Here is a 20,552-nt window from a genome sequence, read left to right on the forward strand (position 1 = left end):
TCTGCACCTCTGATGTTTGAACCTTCTCCCCATTTAGATAATGGTCTGCACTATTGTTCCTGTTACCAACATGCATTATTGTACATTTCCCAAAACTGTATTCTATCTGCCACTTTTTTTGCTCATCCTTTCAATTTGTCTAATTCTTGCCACAATTGCATTGCTTCCTCAACACTACCTACCCCTCCACCTATCTTTGTATCACCCACAATCTTTGCCACAAAGCCGTCAATTCCATTATCTGAATCATTAACAAACAATGTGAAAAGTAGTGGTCCCAATACTGACATCTGTGGGACTCCACTTGCCACTGGCAGCCAACCAGAAAAGGCCCCTTTATTCCCACTCGCTGCCTGTCAGCTATTCCTCTATCTACACCAGTATCTTTCCTGTAATGCCATAGGATTTTATCTTGTTAAGCAGGATATGCAAAGCAGGGCTCTTCCCTGTACCACACTATATCTTAATAGGCATCCATTAGTCTCATGAGACCATGGATTTGTGCCTTGGAAAGTTTCTGGGCAAGGTTGAATGGAAGACGGGCAGTTGCCCATGCTGCAAGTCTCCCCTCTCCATGCCACCGATGTTGTCCAAGGGAAGGGCATTAGGACCCATACAGCTTGACACCGGTGTCGTCGCAGGGCAATGTGTGGTTAAGTGCCTTGCTCAAGGACACACACGCTGCCTCAGCCAAGGCTCGAACTAGCGACCTTCAAATCACCAGATGAACGCCTTAACCACTTGGCCACGTGCCAACACTATATAGGACAATAATAAACAAATACCAATTACCAAAACTGGGACAAATCTAGTCCAGTCTTTACTGTCCAATTGGTCTCCTGTTAATCATCAGCAAAGTGGTAGTAGTCATTCCCGACAGTGCTTGACAAGTGGCAGTTCCTTTCCAACAATCTGCTCAACAATATCCAGTTTGGGTTTTCTGCTTGAGATTGCTGCAGATCTTACCTTGCTCCCTCAAGATAAGGTTCTATGCTGGGACCTTATTAACCTGAGTTCAGCTGAAACAGCCACATACCTATACTGTGTGCATTGACCGGATAGGCTGCAGGTCCTGTGAGTAGCAACTTGCTTCCTTCAAAATCTTTCCGCAAATCACAGAAGCTCAACGTCTAGCAGGAGAAAGCAACCTTCCTGACTGGCAAACACGAGGAAATCTGCAGATGCTGGAATTCCACACACATAAAAGTTTCTGGTGAACGCAGCAGGCCAGGCAGCATCTCTAGGAAGAGGTACAGTCTACGTTTCGGGCCGAGACCCTTCGTCAGGACTAAGTGAAAGAAGAGCTAGTAAGAGATTTGAAAATGGGAGGGGGGAGGGGGAGATCCAAAATGATAGGAGAAGACAGGAGGGGGAGGGATGGAGCCAAGAGCTGGACAGTTGATTGGCAAAAGGGATATGAGAGGATCATGGGACAGGAGGCCCAGGGAGAAAGAAAAGGGCGAGAGGGGGAAACCAGAGGATGGGCAAGGGGTATAGTGAGGGGGACAGAGGGAGAAAAAGGAGAGAGAGAAAAAGAATGTGTGTATATAAATAAATAACGGATGGGTTACGAGGGGGAGATGGGCATTAGCGGAAGTTAGAGAAGTCAATGTTCATGCCATCAGGTTGGAGGCTACCCAAACAGAATATAAGGTGTTGTTCCTCCAACCTGAGTGTGGCTTCATCATTACAGTAGAGGAGGCCGTGGACAGACATATCAGAATGAGAATGGGACATGGAATTAAAATGTGTGGCCACTGGGAGATCCTGCTTTCTCTGGCGGACAGAGCGTAGATGTTCAGCAAAACGATCTCCCAGTCTATGTCGGGTCTCACCAATATATAGGAGGCCACATCAGGAGCACCGGACGCAGTATATCATCCCAGCCGACTCACAGGTGAAGTGTCGCCTCACCTGGAAGGACTGTCTGGGGCCCTGAATGGTGGTGAGGGAGGAAGTGTAAGGGCATGTGTAGCACTTGTTCCACTTACAAGGATAAGTGCCAGGATATTGATGAGACCCGACGCAGACTAGGAGATCGTTTTGCTGAACACCTACGCTCTGTCCGCCAGAGAAAGCAGGATCTCCCAGTTGCCACACATTTTAATTCCACGTCCCATTCTCATTCTGATATGTCTATCCATGGCCTCCTCTACTGTAAAGATGAAGCCACACTCAGGTTGGAGGAACAACACCTTATATTCAGTCTGGGTAGCCTCCAACCTGATGGCATGAACATTGACTTCTCTAACTTCCGCTAATGCCCCACCTCCCCCTCGTAACCCATCCGTTATTTATTTTTATACACACATTCTTTCTCTCTCTCTCCTTTTTCTCCCTCTGTCCCCCTCACTATACCCCTTGCCCATCCTCTGGTTTTTCCCCCCCTCCCCCTTTTCTTTCTCCCCGGGCCTCCTGTCCCATGATCCTCTCATATCCCTTTTGCCAATCAACTTTCCAGCTCTTGGCTCCATCCCTCCCCCTCCTGTCTTCTCCTATCATTTCGGATCTCCCCCTCCCCCTCTCCCTCCCACTTTCAAATCTCTTACTGACTCTTCCTTCAGTTAGTCCTGATGAAGGGTCTCGGCCCGAAACGTAGACTGTACCTCTTCCTAGAGATGCTGCCTGGCCTGCTGTGTTCACCAGCAACTTTTATGTGTGTTGCCTGACTGGCATCGCCTCTATTACCTGTGCACAGTGGCTACAGTGTATACCATCTACAGAATGCAGTTACGCACTATGATGTGACTGGCAACACCTCCCAAACTATCACTATCTATTGCCAAGAAGAGCAAAGGCAGTAGGGGCATAAATCACCAGCAGCAAGTTTTCATCCGAGTCATGCACCAGCCTGACCTGGGAAATATAATACCAGCCCTTGTGCATCGCTGATTCTAGCTTCCAAAACTCCCTACCAAACAGCACTGTGAATGCAAATGGCAGAAATGGATTTCTGTGGAAGATTGATATGCACATGAGGGAAAAAGGAAGATGGTGATGAGCAGAGATGAATCGAGGTGGGAGAGGCTCATGTGGATTATAAACATCAGCACAAACCATTTGGACTATACGGCCTATTTCTAATCTGTAATCTCATTTAATTCCAATTTGTGTCATCTCTTCCTCTTGGCATCTCCTTCCATTCTTTCCTCCCTTACGCATCAATGTTGTTTGCCCCAGCCACTCTCTGTGGGAGCAAGTTCCAATTCCCGTAGCCATTTGAGCAAAAGGCTTCCTCTTAGTTTCCCTTTGGGATGTGTGAGCGCTTGTCCCTTTTTGTTTTAGGTAATCTGACAAGTAGAACTTACTTCCATTCTGCCAAATCTATTTGAATTTTGCAGACCTCAAATGAACTGTGTTCACCCTTCCCTGTTCTAGAATAGCAATTTCATGATGTTGATTCTTTAATGATGCTAGAAGTTGAAAGACATAAATAATAACGTTCAAAACACATCTGGATAATAGGTGGATAGGAGGTACTCAGGGAAATAAGAGCCAAATGCAGATAAATGAGATTAGCTTGAAAAGCACCATGGTTGGCGTGGATGAGTTGGACTGAATGGCCTGTTTCTATGCTATGTTATTCTATGACTCTATAACACCCAAGTTCTTGATCTGTTATTCTTGTCAATCTGTTTTACACCAAATCAGACTTGGAGTTACTGTGCAACCTGTGCGACAGATGGTTTTATTTAGCTTATGACGTAATAAGTGCCGTTATTTCCACATAAAGCACTATGTGTTATTTTCTTGTTTTTTTTTGTTGCCAATTGCAAGTAATATTAAGCAATAAGGCACATCAAAAGAAAAAAAAACAAAAAAAATTGTGGAATAAAAGTCCATTATTGCACAACCTTCTCTGAGCATATACCACGAAGTGATTCATGGAGACAGTAGCTTCTTCCAGTAGCTCTCTGCTTGCTTAGTGACATTTATTCTTTCATGGCATGTGGGTATCTGTGACTAGGTCAGGAATTATTGGGCACCCATGTAACTGTTCTTGAGAAACACATTGTTGATCCATTGCTTTCCTTCTGTAATCCTTCCTTGCATGATTTGGACCCAGTAGATATGACCATCTCCTTGGCAACTTTGGAAGGTGTGTGAGACTTACAAAGAAATCAAGCAAAAATTTAGGAGGGCTTAAAGGTGTCATGAAATTTCCTTGTCAAGTAGGATTAATCTGACTCTCAAGGTATTTTATGTATGTTATATATACATTTATATTTTTACAGAGGAAGTGGGTGAGATTCTTAATGAACACTTTGCACTGGTATTTACGAAGGAGAAGGAAGTGGATAATTGTGAGATTAGAGAGGAGTATTTTGATATTCTAGGGCATGCTGGTATTCAGAAGGAGGGAGTATTGGCTGTCTTGAAAGACATTAAGGTGATAAGTTGAAAGGGCCTGAAGAGATTTCTCCCAGATTATTGAGAGAAATAAGGAAAGAGTCTGCTGAGGCCTTGACAGATATTAATGTATCCTCCTTACATACGGGCAAAGTGCCAGAGAGACTGGAGAATACAAGATATTTTTCTTTGGTTAAGAAGGGCAACATGGACAAACCAGGATACTATAAGCTACTGATGGGAAGTAATTGGAGAATAATCTTAGGTATATGTTTTACTTGAATTTGAAAAGACATGGACATATTAGGGATGTTCAGCATGGCTTTGTACCGTCAAGTCCTATCTCACAAATTTGACTGAATTTTTGAGGAAGTGATGAAAATGATTAATGAGGGTAGGATAGTGAATGTTATCTACATGGATATTAGCAAAATATTTGACAAGGACCATCTTGGTAAACTAATCCAGGGAATTAAGGTTCATGGAATTCATAGTGAATAGTATAAACTAGATCTAAAATTGCTTTTATCATAGAAGACAGAGAAGGGTGTTGTCATGACAGGATGTCTGTGACTAATGGTTCAACAATGATCAGTGCTGGGACTTCCATTGTTTACAGCATATGTTGGGGAAAATGTAGTTGGTGTAGTTAGTACATTTGCAGACGACAAGAACAACATGGAGTTGTGGATGGTGAGAAAGATTATCAAAGGACGCAGCAGGATGTAAATCAACTGGAAATTTGGGCAGAGATATTTCAGATGGATTTTAATCCATAAAATGTGAGATGTTGTACTTCGGGAAGTCAAAAGCTAAACTATGTATGCAGTAAACGGCAGGAGCCACGGAACAATTGATCTAGAGAGATATGTTGGATGCAAGCGCATAGTTCCTTGAAAATGGCCACAAGTGGATAACATGGTAAAGAAGAGGCACAGTATGCTTTCCTATATTGGTTGGGGCACTGAGCATAAAAGCTTGGATGACATATTGCAATGCATAAAATCTTGAAGTATACTGTGCAGTGCTGATTGTACACAATGGGAAGGAAGGATGTGGTTGCCTTGGAGAGGGTGCAGAAGAGGTTCCGCAAGGTGTTGCCTGGACAAGAGTATATTAATCATTAAAGAAGGTTAAACTTGCTTTTTTTTCTGGACTATCGAGGGTGAGGGCAACCTGATAGAACTTTGTAAATTAAGAAAAGGTTTAAAGGTTCAAAGGTTTATTTATTATCAAAGCATGTCACTCTGAAATTTGTCTTCTCCAGATAGCCACGAAACAAAGAAAGAAGATGAAAGTCATTCAGAGAGAAACATCAAACCCACCCCCTGCCTCTGCACAATAAAAGAACGGCAACCCGATTCATCAGCCCCTAAACCCCTCTCTCCCTGCACAAGATGGAACAGGAACATCGACCCCCCCCAAAAAAAAACCCTCCCTCGCACAAAAAAACAAACAGAACAGAACAGAACATCAACCCCTCCCCAAGCACCGTCCCCTCACTCAACAAAATGGAAAAAGAATGGGCAATCTAAAGCACAGAAAGTAAAAACCATAAGCCTGAAAAAGTCCACAGACAATAAACACAATAGTGCAATCCATAAACGCAGACCGCGATACCATCCTACCATATCACCGACATTCGTCGATTGAGAGGGACACCACATGAGACAGACAGGCCTGCCCAGCTGCCACAGTGACCCACACACAGATAGGCCAAATATAAGGGGCAGAAATAGGGTAGAGAGTCTCCCAGGGTGGAAATGTTGAACATTAGAGAACACAGGTTCGAGGTAAGAGGGGGAAACTTTAAAAGAGATTTGGGAGGTAAGTTTTTTTACACAGAGTTATTGGCGCATGGAGGACACCGCCAGAGACAGGGTAAAATCTTCAAGCGTCTTTAGGCAGCTACATGAACAGGTAAGGGACAGAAGGGTACAGATCAAGTACAGGCAATAGGATTAGTTTAAAGGGGCATTATTGTCAGTGCAAACATAGTGGGCAGAAGGGCATGTTCCTGTGCTGTACTCTTCTATGTTTCTGTGATAAGAGGGTGATGCATTAATGCGGCTAGTTGAGCCACTGCCTTACAGCTCCAGCAAGTCTGGTTCAATCCTGACTGTGGTGCTGTCTAAGTGAAGTTTGTACATTCTCCCTGTGACCAAATAGGCATCTCCTGAGTGTTCTGGTTTCTTCCAGTATCTCAGATGGTGGTGTGTCAGTTAGTTGATTGGTCACTGCATATTGCCTCTAATGTCAGTCAGTAATACAATTCAAGGTGTTTGATTTTTATTTTACTCTTTTTTTGCAACATCTCAGTACCATAATACATTTTCCAGTGAATCTAATAACTCTGAGGGAAGCAAATGTTTTTCATTCATTCAAGGGAGGTAGGGTTTGCAGACTGAATTGGTATTTAATTGTCCAGCCTTAGTTACTCTTGAAGGGGTTTTGGTGAGCTGCTTTTTTGAGCCTCTGCAGCCCTTGAGGTGTGGGTATACCCATAATTCCGTTTAAGGGTATAGCTATAATTCTGTTTAAGGGTATATCCATAATACCCGTAATGCTGATAGGGAGAGAATTCAGGGATTGTAACCAAGCAATCGTGAAAGAATGGCAATACATTTTCAAGCCAAGATGGTAAGTGGCTTAGGAGAGAACTTCTGTGACGGCATTTCTATGCTTCTGCTGGCCTTGTCCTTCTAGCTAGTGACCTACAGGCCATTCTGGCCACAAACTACCCAAATCCTGACCTCCAGTGTTCCGGAGCCCAATCCCAGGATCATCTGCAGGCACGGCCCACAGTCTTGTTCCCAGCCGACACTGGACTCAGGACCCTCGGCTCTTATAAAGGCTAAGTCACAGGCTGAAGCATCAGGAGTGCAGGCAATTGGAATGTGGATCGTTGGACTTTTACTGTGCACAGTAAAATAATAAATATTCCTGTGAACTCGGTAAGGTTCACGGTGAGTTGGAAGGAAGTGCATGAACTATGGAGGGGAATACAGGAACCGGGACCCTAGTGAGTCAGAATAGTGTGTGGGAACAGGACCCAGTGTGTAGAGGGCCAATAAGCTAAAGGGAAATTCAGTAGGCGAAGGGAATTGTTTAGTAAGCTGAACAAGACCAAACGCGCTCACAAATACCTGTGAAGAAGTAGGGAAATTTGGAGACTGCTGGTCTTGGCATTTGTTGACCTTGTGGATCTGTTGACCTTGACCTCCAAGGTAGGAAGGGTTTATGAACTGACAACTTCATTAAAGCTAACCCCCCCCCACCCCCAGTCCTCTTTTCACCCTTACAGTAACTCTCACCTTCCTGCGTCTGCCTGCACAGTGACTGACGGGACTGGTTTATTCTGAGCACATGCCAGAGCAGCTGTGGAAAAATCGCAGAATCTAGGACTGCTCAGGGCACACAGGGGATGAAAGCTGGCAACATCTAAATGATTCTGCATTAAAAAGCGGGGAAAGAGAAGGCACTTGAAGATGAAGTTAAATATAAAAAATGAGAACAGAAAGAATTGGCAAAAATGAATGATTCCTTCATGGAAGAATGATGGACAAATGCAAAGATCACAATAAAAATGCATTCTCTGGTGCGTTGGATCATTTCCTTCCCTCTGGATTTAGAAAGGGAAATTTGACACAAGTTCTGACTCTTGACTGTCATCCAAGGGCCTAATATCTTGTGCGTTCTCACCTTACAGGAATGCTACTATGCATCTTGATATTCTTAACTGTGGTGAAAGGTCTGCCAGCATCCATTCAGTGAGCTGCAGAAGAAAAGCTCCAGCACACGAGTGCCCTTTAGGACAGGAGGGACATTTCCAAGAAATTCCCAACACTGTTCTGCATATTAATTATTTGCTTACGTTTCACTTTGCTTCTCTACTTCTTGCCTCATAGGTTACACTGGACACTGTAGTCAGCATAGGTTCGTTGGGCCAAAAGGCCTGCACCCATGCTATACTGTTCTAAGACTATAATTGCAACCCTGCAATTTTCCCTTTTCATGTTGAATACCGGAGAAAGAATAGAAATTGTCAGTAAAAGAGCTCCTGTAACCTTAAAATATTATCATATCCTTCTTTTTTGCTACCCAAAATTTATACTTTGAGGAGATTTGAGTTGGAAAAACTCCTATTCTTGGCAATCTAGAAGAATGACAGGTAAGTTCCTTTAAAAAAAAAATAAGATTTTTAGAACTGCATGTGCCAAATGACCAGTTCTTGGCTGTAGTGTGTAGAGCTAGAGACATGATATCTGTGTTGGTTATTGAAGACTAAGATAAGCAGAATGTTTATAAATCCCTGGAATTCCAGGGTGTGCTGATGCTCATGTGTTAAGTATATCCACATTTTGGAATTCTGAGCATAAAAGAAGCTAACTAACACGGGGATAGGGAGGAGGTATGTGGGAAGAAGGTCAAAGATCACTTGATCTTTTTGAATAGCAGAGCAGGCCAAGAAACTGTGAGGCTTATTCCAGCTCCTATTTCTCAATGGTAGCATTTTCAGGATACCCCTGGGCTGCAACCCAATCTCAAGGAAAACAAGAATTGCATAGGCCAGAGTCTGACTCTCATGCAACTTTGTTCTACCGTTATCCTGTGAGTTAAGCCAAATCCTACTCCTTTCAGTCATAAGAGTGATCTCACCTTATGGGAATATTATTACGGGTCCAAGTTATCTCGGCTGCTGGATATGAATCCACCGCACACAGGAAAGAGGCTTCTTCCTCAACCAATGCATCCACTGTCTCCAAAGGGCTGCTGATCTGTGGAGCTGGGAGATCAGAAACATTTTCAGCAGTTACAGTTCAACTCATCTGACAGCAAATCTGAAATTTTTATCACTATGCCTTTCTTCTTTTCCCTTTTCCTTTCACGTCCAAGAAATCGTCAGGTTAAAATGAGATGAAATTAAAGCCAGCCATTTTACAGCAAAGATGGCACAAGATAATTGCTGTTGTTCGAAACTTTCATACAGTTCCTTCTCTAACATAGATCTTGGAGAATCCACAAAGTAATTTGGTCTCCTTAAAAAGTTCCTACGGTGAGCTGGAAGACTGAAATTCATGGTCCAAATTAAAAACCATCAAACCACAGCTTTAAATGTTATGAATAACAACTTTCATATATTTCATATGCCTTTAATGAAGTATTCTAGGTGCCTTATGGCGCTACTGTGACAGAGAGAGAATAATGGGCCATAAAAAGAGAGGACAGGTTAAAAGCTGGGTCAAAGAGGTAAATTTGAAGGAGATTCTTAAAGACAGGGAGAAGCAAAGGGAGGGAATTCCAGAAGTTAGGGCCCTGGTATTAGGGGGCTGTTATTGGTAAAGCGATTAAAATTAGAGATGAGGAACAGGCCAGAATTGGCAAAGCAGTTAAAATGGAAAAATTTGTAAGGGTGGAGGCAACTATAGATATATATTTCATGTAACACATGATCTAATGGAAATATGTGATAAAGGCTAGATTATACTGTATTTAGTCTCTCATTTATTGTATTCATGCCTTAAGTAGGTATCACCCAGAACATTGTAGGTACCAGGTTACTGAGAGTAAACCATGTGCTTCAAACTACTTAAAAGGCAACCCTATTGAACTCTACCTCACTAATGCCGCAGGCTATAGAAACACCTGTATATGAAAACATTAGACCCAGTTTCAGTCTGTTCCTGGGTCTGTAAACTTTAGCCTCCAATCCAAGAGCAGACTATTTTAACAGCTGAGGAGTTCAGTGATTTTTTTTTTTAGCAGTCACAACGGAAAGAAAGAAATCCTTTATATTGCATATGGTTTTCATGTGTATAAACAGGGCAAAATCCCATGAGGTTAAACTTAATACTTTATAAAATTCTTCCCAAATGAGCAAAAATTCAGATTTTTAATGATAATATTCATGGACCTTTAATTGATCCAAAATTTATTTTTGTTAGTTCCTTTTCCAAATGGAGGAATTTTTTTAAGGGAAATACTTGAACTTTATGGTTTGGCTAGGAGTGGAAAGATTAGCACTTCACTAATGGACCCACACGTTTCTGGAGCACTTGTTCTGGAGTACTTGTGCAAAGTACCAATAAGCACCCAGGGATCAATGGCATAGAGTACACACTAAACTGGCTCCACATCCCCTCACATGGACACAACATTGCTTACGTTTATCAGATTGATTCCTGGGACGAGAGGGTGGAGGGGTTCATCAATGCAAAGAAACTGAGTAAGACTGGCCTTTTACTGCAGTTTAGAATAATGAGAAGGTATCTCATTACAATAAATAAGGGAGAGTGGTGGGGTCTTACTCCTGAAAGTCTCTTGTATACCCTGTGGGAGTATCTTCACAAAAAGGACTACAGTGCTTCAAGAAGGCACTCACTAAGGGAAATTAAAGATAGACGGTACATACTAGACACAAAGGAATGCAGATGTTGCAATCTGGAGCTGCAAACAGTCTGCACAGGGAACTCAGCAAGTCAAGCAGCATCTGCGAGAGGAAAGGACTTGTCGATGTTCTGGATCAAAACCAGGCTGCAGGGTTTTGACTAGAAATGTCGACGACTCCTTTCCTCCCAGCTAAGTTCCTCCAGCAGTCTGATTGTGCATGCTGACTTTGTCAATAGCACCCAATTCCCCCAAATGATTTATTTTTTAAATGAAGGCTTCAGGGTCAATACCAACAATTATTTCCCATTCTCAGTTGAGAAGGTGATGATGAACTTCTTCTGGAAGTGTTGCAGTCCTCCAGTGGATATCTTTCCAGCACGGTTGTGTACGGAATTCCAGAATTTAAGTCCAATGATGAAGAATGAGAGCCCAGTACTTCCAAGTCAAGAAGCCTCATAACTTGCAAGAAAACCGAGAGGTGATCCATGTGCATCTGCACTTGTCCTTCCTGGGTAGTTGTTGAGACCACTTATTTAGGAGGCACAGTCAGAAAAATGCTGAGAGACTGTCTCTTCTCACTGGAGAGGATACCATTTTGGGATAAAGGACTGCCCATTCATTACTGGGAAAGTTTTGTCAATTCATCTTGCTAGTGAAGGCAGCCATGACCAAATCAATGAGTAACTTTATGATCTTGGGCTTTCGACTCTGTTTTTCGAATCATGCTCATGATCACTGACATAGGTCGTGACGTTTGTTGTTTGATGGCACCAGAAAGATAAAATTAACAAGAAGTTACAATAAGTAAATAGTGCAAAAGAGGAATAGCGAAGTAGTGTTCATGAGTTCATGAACTGTTCAGAAATCTGATGGCAAAGAGGAAGAAGCTAAAACGTTTAGTGTGGAAGTTGCTGCATATTTGCAGTGTAACGGCAGGGATCACCAGCTGTTTAACCTGTCATTGCAACCACCAAACCAAGGCCCTGGAATTCTCTAACATAGATTGCATTTCTGCCTGGTTCCAGTTTCCCCTGGTTTCATGGACCTGCTATTGAACTCTGTGAGGAATCACTGTCAAAATCTTTCAACTTATCCTCTGAAAATACAGTGAAGAGGCCACAGAACCAGTAACAATCTACATTAATGTTGCAGCACAGCTTTGGTCACCCCATTATAGGAAGGATGTCGAGGCTTTGGAGAAGGTGCAGAAGGGGTTTACTAAGATGTTGCCTGGATTAGGGGGCATGTGCTATAACGAGAGGTCGGACAAACTTGGGTTGTTTTCTCTGGAGAGGTAGAGCCTGAGGAGAGATCTGATAGAGGTTTCTAGATTATGAGAGGCATAGATAGAGTGGGCAGGGAGCATCTTTTTCCAAGTGTTGAAATGTCTAAGTTAAGGTGAGGGGGGGTAATTTCAAAGGAGATGTGAGGGCAAGTATTTTACACAGAGGATGGTGGGCACTTGGAATGTGGTGCCTGGGGTGGGGGTAGAGGCAAAAAGCATTAGAGATTTTTTAAGAGTTGTTTAGATAGGCAAATGAATGTGATGAAAATGGAAGAATATGGGCATTGTGTAGACAGAAGAAATGAGTTTAGTTAGCCATTTGATTACTAATTAATTGGTTCGGCAAAACATTGTAGGCTGAAGGGCCTGTTCTGTGTCCTAGACTATTTAACATGTAAAAATCTTCAAATTAAAACAACCTTCAATTTTTTTTTTGCTTGTGCTTTATACTTTAGTCATTAGTGTCCCAGGCTTGATCAGTTTTATGCTAGCATTTGTGATTTGATGTTCTGCAGAGGCTTGAGCTAACAGTTTGAGAATAGGAGTGCCAATTCCACCATGACAACTAGGAATGTGAATTCAGATAATTGAAAAAATTTGGGAATTAGAAAGCTATTATCTGTAATGGAGACCTTGAAACGACAGATTGTTGTTAAAACACATCTGGTTCATTGTGTCCTTTGGGGGAAAAAATCTGCCGTCCACTTGGGCTGTAAAGACTCCAGACCCACAGCTCTGTGTTTGACTCTTAAATGCCCTCTGAAATAGCCCAATAAGCCTCCAAGTCTCTGGACAATTAGAGATGGACAATAATGTGGCCTTGCCAACAATGCTTTTATCCGTTGAATGAATGAAATAACACCTGGATGTTTAAAGTCTGTTGCTCTTCCACAGCTCCTTAACTCTCACCATTAAGAAAATATTCCAGTATATTTATCTTGGATGCAAAGTGAATGACCTCACATTTCTCCATTTGAGCTCCATCTGCCCAGAGTTTTGTGTGGTGACTTCATCTGTCTATCTCCCTTTGAAACTTCCTGTTTGCATCTACACAGTTTCCACTACATTTCTCACTTTTGCTCTTAAATATCTGGATAATGTTCCCTTTCCTCTAACACCTAACATAACTCCCAAATGCATTTTCTTCCGCACTTGGAAAGTTCCAGAATGTGCATCAAGTATTTATACAGTAATTAATTCTTTATTTTTACAGAATTGCATGCAATATACTGCAGAGAATCAGGCTATTCAGCTCAATCAGCCTATTCTGATGGTAATCCTTTGCAGAGTTCTCTTACCTCTCTCTCTCTAGCCCTGTCTTTCTCTCTCTTCCCCCCTCTCTCTCATTAATCTCAGTGCACCTGCATTATATTAGTAATGATTTTTGTACATGTTGTTGAGGTCATTTGAGTGGACTGCAATGAATTCACACTATTTGCTGGCATAATTGATACAAAGAGTTATATTTTCAGCTTCTGGGATTTCCTGAACTGCTTCAAGTCATATCTTAAGCCCCTGCCATATTTCTCATGTCCCTTTTTGTTCATGCAGATCCAATTTGTCTTCCTCTTCCACTCATCCCTCAGATTGAGGGAATTGCTAAGAACTTCAGGAATGCTGTATCCTGCATCTTTGTAGGGAGCAGAGAATGGATATTTACATCATTAGTTAGACCATAAACCTAATATTTCTGTGGCAACAGCTAACACTGAGTGACATCACAATTAATACGGCCTGTACCCATTGGCATCTCCTGGATCATGACAATGAGATTAGACCCTACACACTCATGAGCCTACTTTGCCATTCAGATAGACAACACCCCAACCCCATCTACTCACCTTGATGTCATATTTCTATATCCCTGCTGGTTAAGAAAATATTTTAGCTCTGCCATTCTCAGTTGACACCAAGCCTGTGAGAATCACCAAGCACAGAAAGAGACCCTTGGGCTTTGTCAAAGACCATCCGTCTCGGTTAGTGGGTAGAGAATTTGTGTGGCTGGATGTTCCTGTGCTGAGATTTCCCAGCTTCAGTCCTACCCAGGATCATGTTGCTATAGGTTGAGAAGTGGCATATCTGCCTTTAGATGTCAGCTCACTAGTGGTGCACGTAGGAGGGCATTACAAAGGGCAAAGAATAATTGGACAAAGGGATAGAATTTGGAGCTCCTAGTCTTTGGGCAAGTAGGCACCTGAGATATACCCATTGGGTCCAAGTGCCCAATGCTCCCATGTAGATGAGGTGCCCGCCAACAGATCCTCTACCAAGGTTAATACTAAAGTGTCTCACCAGATGTGCTTTCTGTGTTAATTCTGAGATTGTAATTTATGTACATTTTGGCAATTAATGCCTCAGAACAGCAAATTGCAGCACCAGCTAAGTAATATTTTCTCAGAAACAGAAGCAGAACCGGGTTTATTATCACTGGCATGTGTCGTGAAATTTGTTAACTTAGCAGCACCAGTACAATGCAATACATGATAATATGGAAAGAAAAAAATAACTGAATCAGTAAGTATATGATGGCTGGCTCTTCGTTTGCGAAGATCAGGACGGAAGAGAGTCCTCAGGAGCGATGGCACGATCGTTGGTGACTGTAGAGGTACCCCTTCTCCATCGCTGTAGGACTTTTCTCTTCCCACCTGCGTTGCATAGGTTTATGGTGAGGATGGATGTACTCAGGCTGATTCCACACTCTAGGCCACGAGCTGTTCCACAATGGCGCAGTGAGCTGCGATGACTGCAGCCACCGCACGGCTGTAGGTTGAGTAGTGGAGATTTCTGTTCCCTAGGCAGACTGCCTGGCAAGGCTAACAAGTCTCATCTGCTCAGGTTTGGAACTGGAGTTGTCCTTCTTCTCGGCTGGCTGCCGGTCAAGGCTGACGAGCCCAGCCTGCCCACCCAGTTATACCTCTGGACACTCAGGCATGCCATGACATAGCAAACTCAGCAAGAACAAGGCCACCTTGAGAAGGCGTTGCTATGGACACAGTGGTGTAGGAGAGGCCATATGTGAGTAACCTCTGGCATGGCGAGCCAAACAGTGGTCCTGCAGTGATCTCTACATTAGAAAAGGAGAGGCTATGGAAAACACTTCAGCTTAAGTGAGCACTATATCCAGCCCAGGAATCACCCGTCTACTTCTGATCCCTCTATGACGATTAGTTCATGTTCCCTTGTCTTAGCTTTCCTGAAGTCCACATTCAGCTCTTTTGTCTTACTGGCATTGAGTACAAGGTTGTTGCTGTGACACCACTCAACTAGCTGGTATATCTCGCTCCTTTCATCTCCATCTGAGATTCTATCAGCAATGATTGTATTATCAGCAAATTTATGGATGGAATTTGATCTATACCTAGCCACACAGTCATGAGTATAGAAGGAGTAGAGCAGTGGGCTAAGCACACACCCCTGAGCTGTGTTAGTCTTGATCACAGCGAAGAGAAGATATTATTACCAAGCCGCACAGATTGTGATCTTCCAGTTAGGAAGTCAAGGATCCAAATGCAGAGGAAGGTATAGAGGCCCAGGTTCTGTAGCTTACAATGAGGACTGTGGGAATGATGGTCTTAAACGCCGAGCTATAGTCAAGGAACAGCATCCTGACATAGTGTTTGTATCATCCAAGTGATCCAAGGCCGTGTGAAGAGCTATTGAGATTGCATCTGCTGTAGACTATTGTGGCAAAAAGCATATTGCAATGGATCCAGGTCCTTGTTGAGACAGGAGTTCATTCTAGCTATGACCAACCTCTCAAAGCATTTCATCACCGTAGATGGGAGTGCTACTGGACGACAGTCATTAAGGCAGCTCACACTGGTACAATTGCCTTCTTAGGCAATGATATAATTGTTGCCTTTTTGAAGCAGGTGGGAGCTTCCGACCAAAGCAGTGAGAAGTTGAAAATGTCCTTGAATACTCCCGCCAGTTGGTTGCCACAAGTTTTCAGAGCCTTACCAGGGACTCCATTGGAGCCTGCTGCCATGTGAGGGTTCACCCTCCTGAAAGACAACCTGACATTGGCCTCCGAGACGGAGATCACAGGGTCATCGGGTGCAGCAGGGACCTTCACAGCTGCAGTTATATTCTCCTTTTCGAAGTGGGCATAGAAGGCATTGAGCTCATCTGGTAGTGAAGCCTCGCTGCCAATCACGCTATTAGATATCGCTTTGCAGGAAGTAATGTGCTGCAAGGTCTGCCAGAGTTGACGTGCATCCGATGTCGCCCCCAACCTCACTCAGAATTGTTTCTTCACTCTTGAAATAGCCCTCTGAAAGTTATACCTGGTTTTCTTGTACAGATCTGGGTCACCAGACTCAAATGCCACAGATCTATCCCTCAGCAGCCGACGAACCTCCTGCTTCATTCCTGGCTTTTGATTTGAGAATCTAAAGAAAGTTTTTGTAGTCACACACTCATCCACACAGGTTTTAATGAAGTTGGGAACAACTGTAGCATACTCATCCAGATTCGAAGATGAATCCCTGAATACAGTCCAGTCCACCGATTCAAAGCAGTCCTGTAGGCGCTCCTGTGCTTCCCTTGACCAAACCTTCTTGGTCTTCACTACTGGTGCTGCAGTCTTCAGTGTCTGCCTATACTCAGGGAGTAGAAGTACAGCCAGGTGATCAGACTTCCCGAAGTGAGGACATGCAATCGCACGGTAGGCATTCTTGATGGTGGTGTAACAATAGTCCAGTGTGTTGTTTCCTCTGGTACTACAAGTGATTTGTTGATGGTAATTATTTAATGACTTTTTCAAGCTGGCCTGGTTAAAGTTACCCAAAATGATGGTGAAGGCATCAGCATGTGCTGTTTTGTGCATGTTGATCCCATTGCTCAGATCATCTAGAGCCTGTTTGACTTTGGCCTGAGGTGGAATGTACACTGCTAACAAAATGTTTGCTGAAATCTCTTACAGCAGCTAAAATGGACTGCATTTAATTATGAGATATTCCAGGGCTGGGGAGCAGAATTGGGACAACACTGATATATTTGTGCACAAGAGGAGATGATCATGAGAAGTCTCTGCTTCTGTGAGACTCTACAGTCCTATCCTGACGGTGTATAGTGAACGCGGCAATCTGATTCACTGCACCCGGTACAGAAGGGGTTAACAGGGTTTCCTTGAAACAAAGGATGCAAGCATTCCTAATGTCCTAATGGATAGAGCACCCTAGCTTTGAGATCTTCAATTTTATTTCCTACAGTTGGTACATTTGCCAGCAAGATCATCAGTATTGGGAGTCGAAACCCCATTTTCTTAAACGCACCTATATCCCTGATCAGCAGCCACATTTTCTTCGGGGAGTCTGACGAGACGTATGGCCACAATCAGCATTGTTTCCATCAGTTTTAGGCAATGATAGATAGTTCAATTACATTAAAACATCTTTATTGACTGTATAGACTTTGAAATTGTGATTCTCAGCTGTATCAGGCTGAAACGGGAATATTTAATCGTATCTATCTAGCTGCGTTGCAATGAGATCGCCTCCAAGGTGCCCCGGAAGTACATCAAATCTGTTGGATGTAGCCTTAAAGACACACTGGATGCTTAGGAAAGAGGTCAAGAAGCATTGCACACTAAATGTAGAGATCAAAAATGCCTTCCTCCAAAAAGCTGTAATCAATGTCAATGCCAAGGCTCCCTTTTCTGGCTATTGAAAGCCTGAACACCATATACCTTATTCACCACATTAACTACCTTCAAAGACTTTCAGACTTGTATATTGCTCTGTTTTTGTACGCTATCAATTCTCCCTAATGGTCTAACATATAAGAAACATATAGGATATAGGAAACATATTGAACATATAGGATGTTCAACCCTTCTTTCTGTCCTCTTATCATACATCCTCTCACACTAATCTGGATTGAATTCCAAATGCCATTGCTCTGCCATGTTAACAGCAGACCAACATCATTCTGTACCCTGTGAGAATTCTCTTCACTCTCAACAACAGCAAAATGAATTAGTTTCATCTACAAATTAACCAATCATACCTCTTACAATCATATTCCAATCTTTAACGCAATTATACACAATACAGATTCCAGTCCAATCGCTGTGGTACACCTCTGGTCACAATCACAAAACAACTCTATATCACCACTAACTACACCAGCACATTTTGGATTCAGTGCGCCAATTCACCCTGAATAGTATGAGTACTGACATTTTCAACTCGTTTCTCATGTCAGACTTTGTCGAAGACTTACTAAAGTCCATGTAGACTACATCCAGCACACTATCCTCATTAATGCACTTAGTTACTTCTTTGTTAAAAAAAGTCAGATTAATAAGACGGGATCTCCCACTAACAAATCCATTCCAACTGTATTTGATTAACTCCAGCCTTTCCAAATGTTAATCCTATCCCTCAGAAAGTTACCCAAGCACTGACGTCAGACTCATGGGCCTGTAATTACCAGTGTTTTCCTCATTGCCCTCTCAAATAAGGATACCACTCTACTACATTCCAATATGCATCTTACCTGTGACCAACAAAGATCTTAAAAATGTCTGTCAGGGCCCCAGAAATCTCTACCCCTACCATACATGAACCTCATCAAGACAAGGAGACATTCACTGTTAAGTCATCTTAGACTTGTAATATGTCCTCCTTTTAATGATAACATAATCTAAGATTACATTATCTTACTCTCTGAATTCAATAATTACAATGTTGTTCTCCTTTCACAAAGGAATCACAGAAAAAGGCTGAAAAGGGAGCCTTGGCATTGGCATTGATTACAACTTTTTCAATGTTCTTGCATTTTAGATCTGCACAAGAAAATGGGTATCAGTCTGAACTCAGTTCAACACCCTAGCTGAAGGATAGTACCCGCAATATTCCAGAATTGCATCTCTGCAGGGGGGTTTGCATCCTACAAAGCGAAACCTGACATGAATGTTAGTGATGGTTCACTCCCAGATGAGCTCAGCGCCTTGTATGCACGCTTTGAGAGGGAGAGTAAATTTACAGCTATGAGGATCCCTGCAGCGTCCGTTGACCTCTGTCTTGGAGTCCAATGTCAGAATGTCTTTCAAGCAAGTGAATCCTTGCAAGGTGGCAAGCCCTAATGGACAGCCTAGCAGGGCTCTGAAAACTAGTGCCAACCAACTGCCAGGTGTGTTCAAAGACACTTTCAATCTCTCTTTGCTACAGGTGGAAGTTCCCACCTGTTTCAAAAGGGCAACAGTCATACCAGTGCCCAAAAAAAGCAGGGTGAACTCCCATCCAGTAGCACTCACATCTATGGTGATGAAGTGCTTTGAGAGATTGGGAGCGGCCAGAAACAACTCCTGTCTCACCAAGGAACTGGACCCACTGCGATTTGCCTATCGCCACAAAAGACTCACAGTGGATACAATCTCATTGGCTTTTCCTGCGGCCTTGGATCACCTGGACAATGCTAATACTGATGTCAGGATGCTGTTTATTGGCCTCAGCTCAGCGTTTAACACAATCATTCCTACAGTTCTGATCAAAAAGCTCCAAAACCTGAGGCCTCTGTACCTCCCTCTGCAGCTGGATCCTCAACTTCCTCACCGGAAGACTGCAATCTGTATGGATTGGAATTAGCATCTCCACCTTGCTGACAATCAACAACGGTGTACCTCAAGCTTAGCCCACTGTTCTACTCTCTAAACACCCACGACTGTGTGGCTAGGCACAGCTCAAGTGCTATCTATAAATTTGATGGTGACACAATTATTGTTGGCAGAATTTTGAGTGGTGATGAGAGGGTGTACAGGAATGAGATAGATCAGCTGGTTGAGGGTGTCACAGCAGCAACCTTGCACTCAATGTCAGTAACACCAAAGAGCTGATTGTGGACTTCAGAAGGGGTAAAACGAGGGAACACAAACCAATCCTCATAGAGGGACCAGAAGTAAGAAGGGTGAGCTACTTCAAGTTACTGTGTGTCAACATCTCTGAGAATATATCCTGCATCCAGCATATTGATTCAGTTACAAAGAAGGCATGACAGTGGCTATAATTCATTAGGAGGTTTGAGGAGATTTAGAATGTCACCAAAGACACTCCCAAATTTCTACAGATGCACCGTGGACTGCATTCTAACTGGCTGCATCACCTTCTGTCGTGGAGGGGATCTAGCGTACAGGATCAAAAGAAGCTGCAGAAAGGTGTAAACTCAGTCAGTTCCATCGTGGGCACCAGCCTCCCCAGCATCCAGGACAGCCAGATTTAAGGTGCAATGTCTCAAATAGGTGGCATCCATCATTAAAGATCCCCATCTCACAGGACATGTCCTCTTCTCATTGTTACCATCAGGAAGGAGGTACAAGAGCCTGAAGGGTCACACTCGACGATTCAGGAACAGCTTCTTCCCCTCTGAATGGAAATTGAACCTGTGAACACTACCTCACTACTTTCTTTTTCTCTTTTAACTTAAAAAAATACAAAAACAAAAACAGGAATTCTGCAGATGCTGGAAATTCAAGCAACACACATCAAAGTTGCTGGTGAACGCAGCAGGCCAGGCAGCATCTGTA

At 43.0% G+C, this 20,552-nt stretch overlaps 1 protein-coding gene across 1 annotated transcript in view; it reads right to left on the reverse strand.

Moving 5' to 3' along the window:
- Positions 1-20,552, reverse strand: part of musk (muscle, skeletal, receptor tyrosine kinase) — a 208,747-nt gene that overhangs the window by 162,813 nt on the left and 25,382 nt on the right. Inside the window, exon 3 of the mRNA XM_063048989.1 lies at positions 9,010-9,136. Coding sequence (XP_062905059.1) covers positions 9,010-9,136 — 127 coding nt within the window. The remainder of the gene's footprint in view (positions 1-9,009; positions 9,137-20,552) is intronic.

This window comes from Mobula hypostoma, chromosome 5, assembly GCF_963921235.1.
Source record: "Mobula hypostoma chromosome 5, sMobHyp1.1, whole genome shotgun sequence".
Taxonomy (NCBI): domain Eukaryota; kingdom Metazoa; phylum Chordata; class Chondrichthyes; order Myliobatiformes; family Myliobatidae; genus Mobula; species Mobula hypostoma.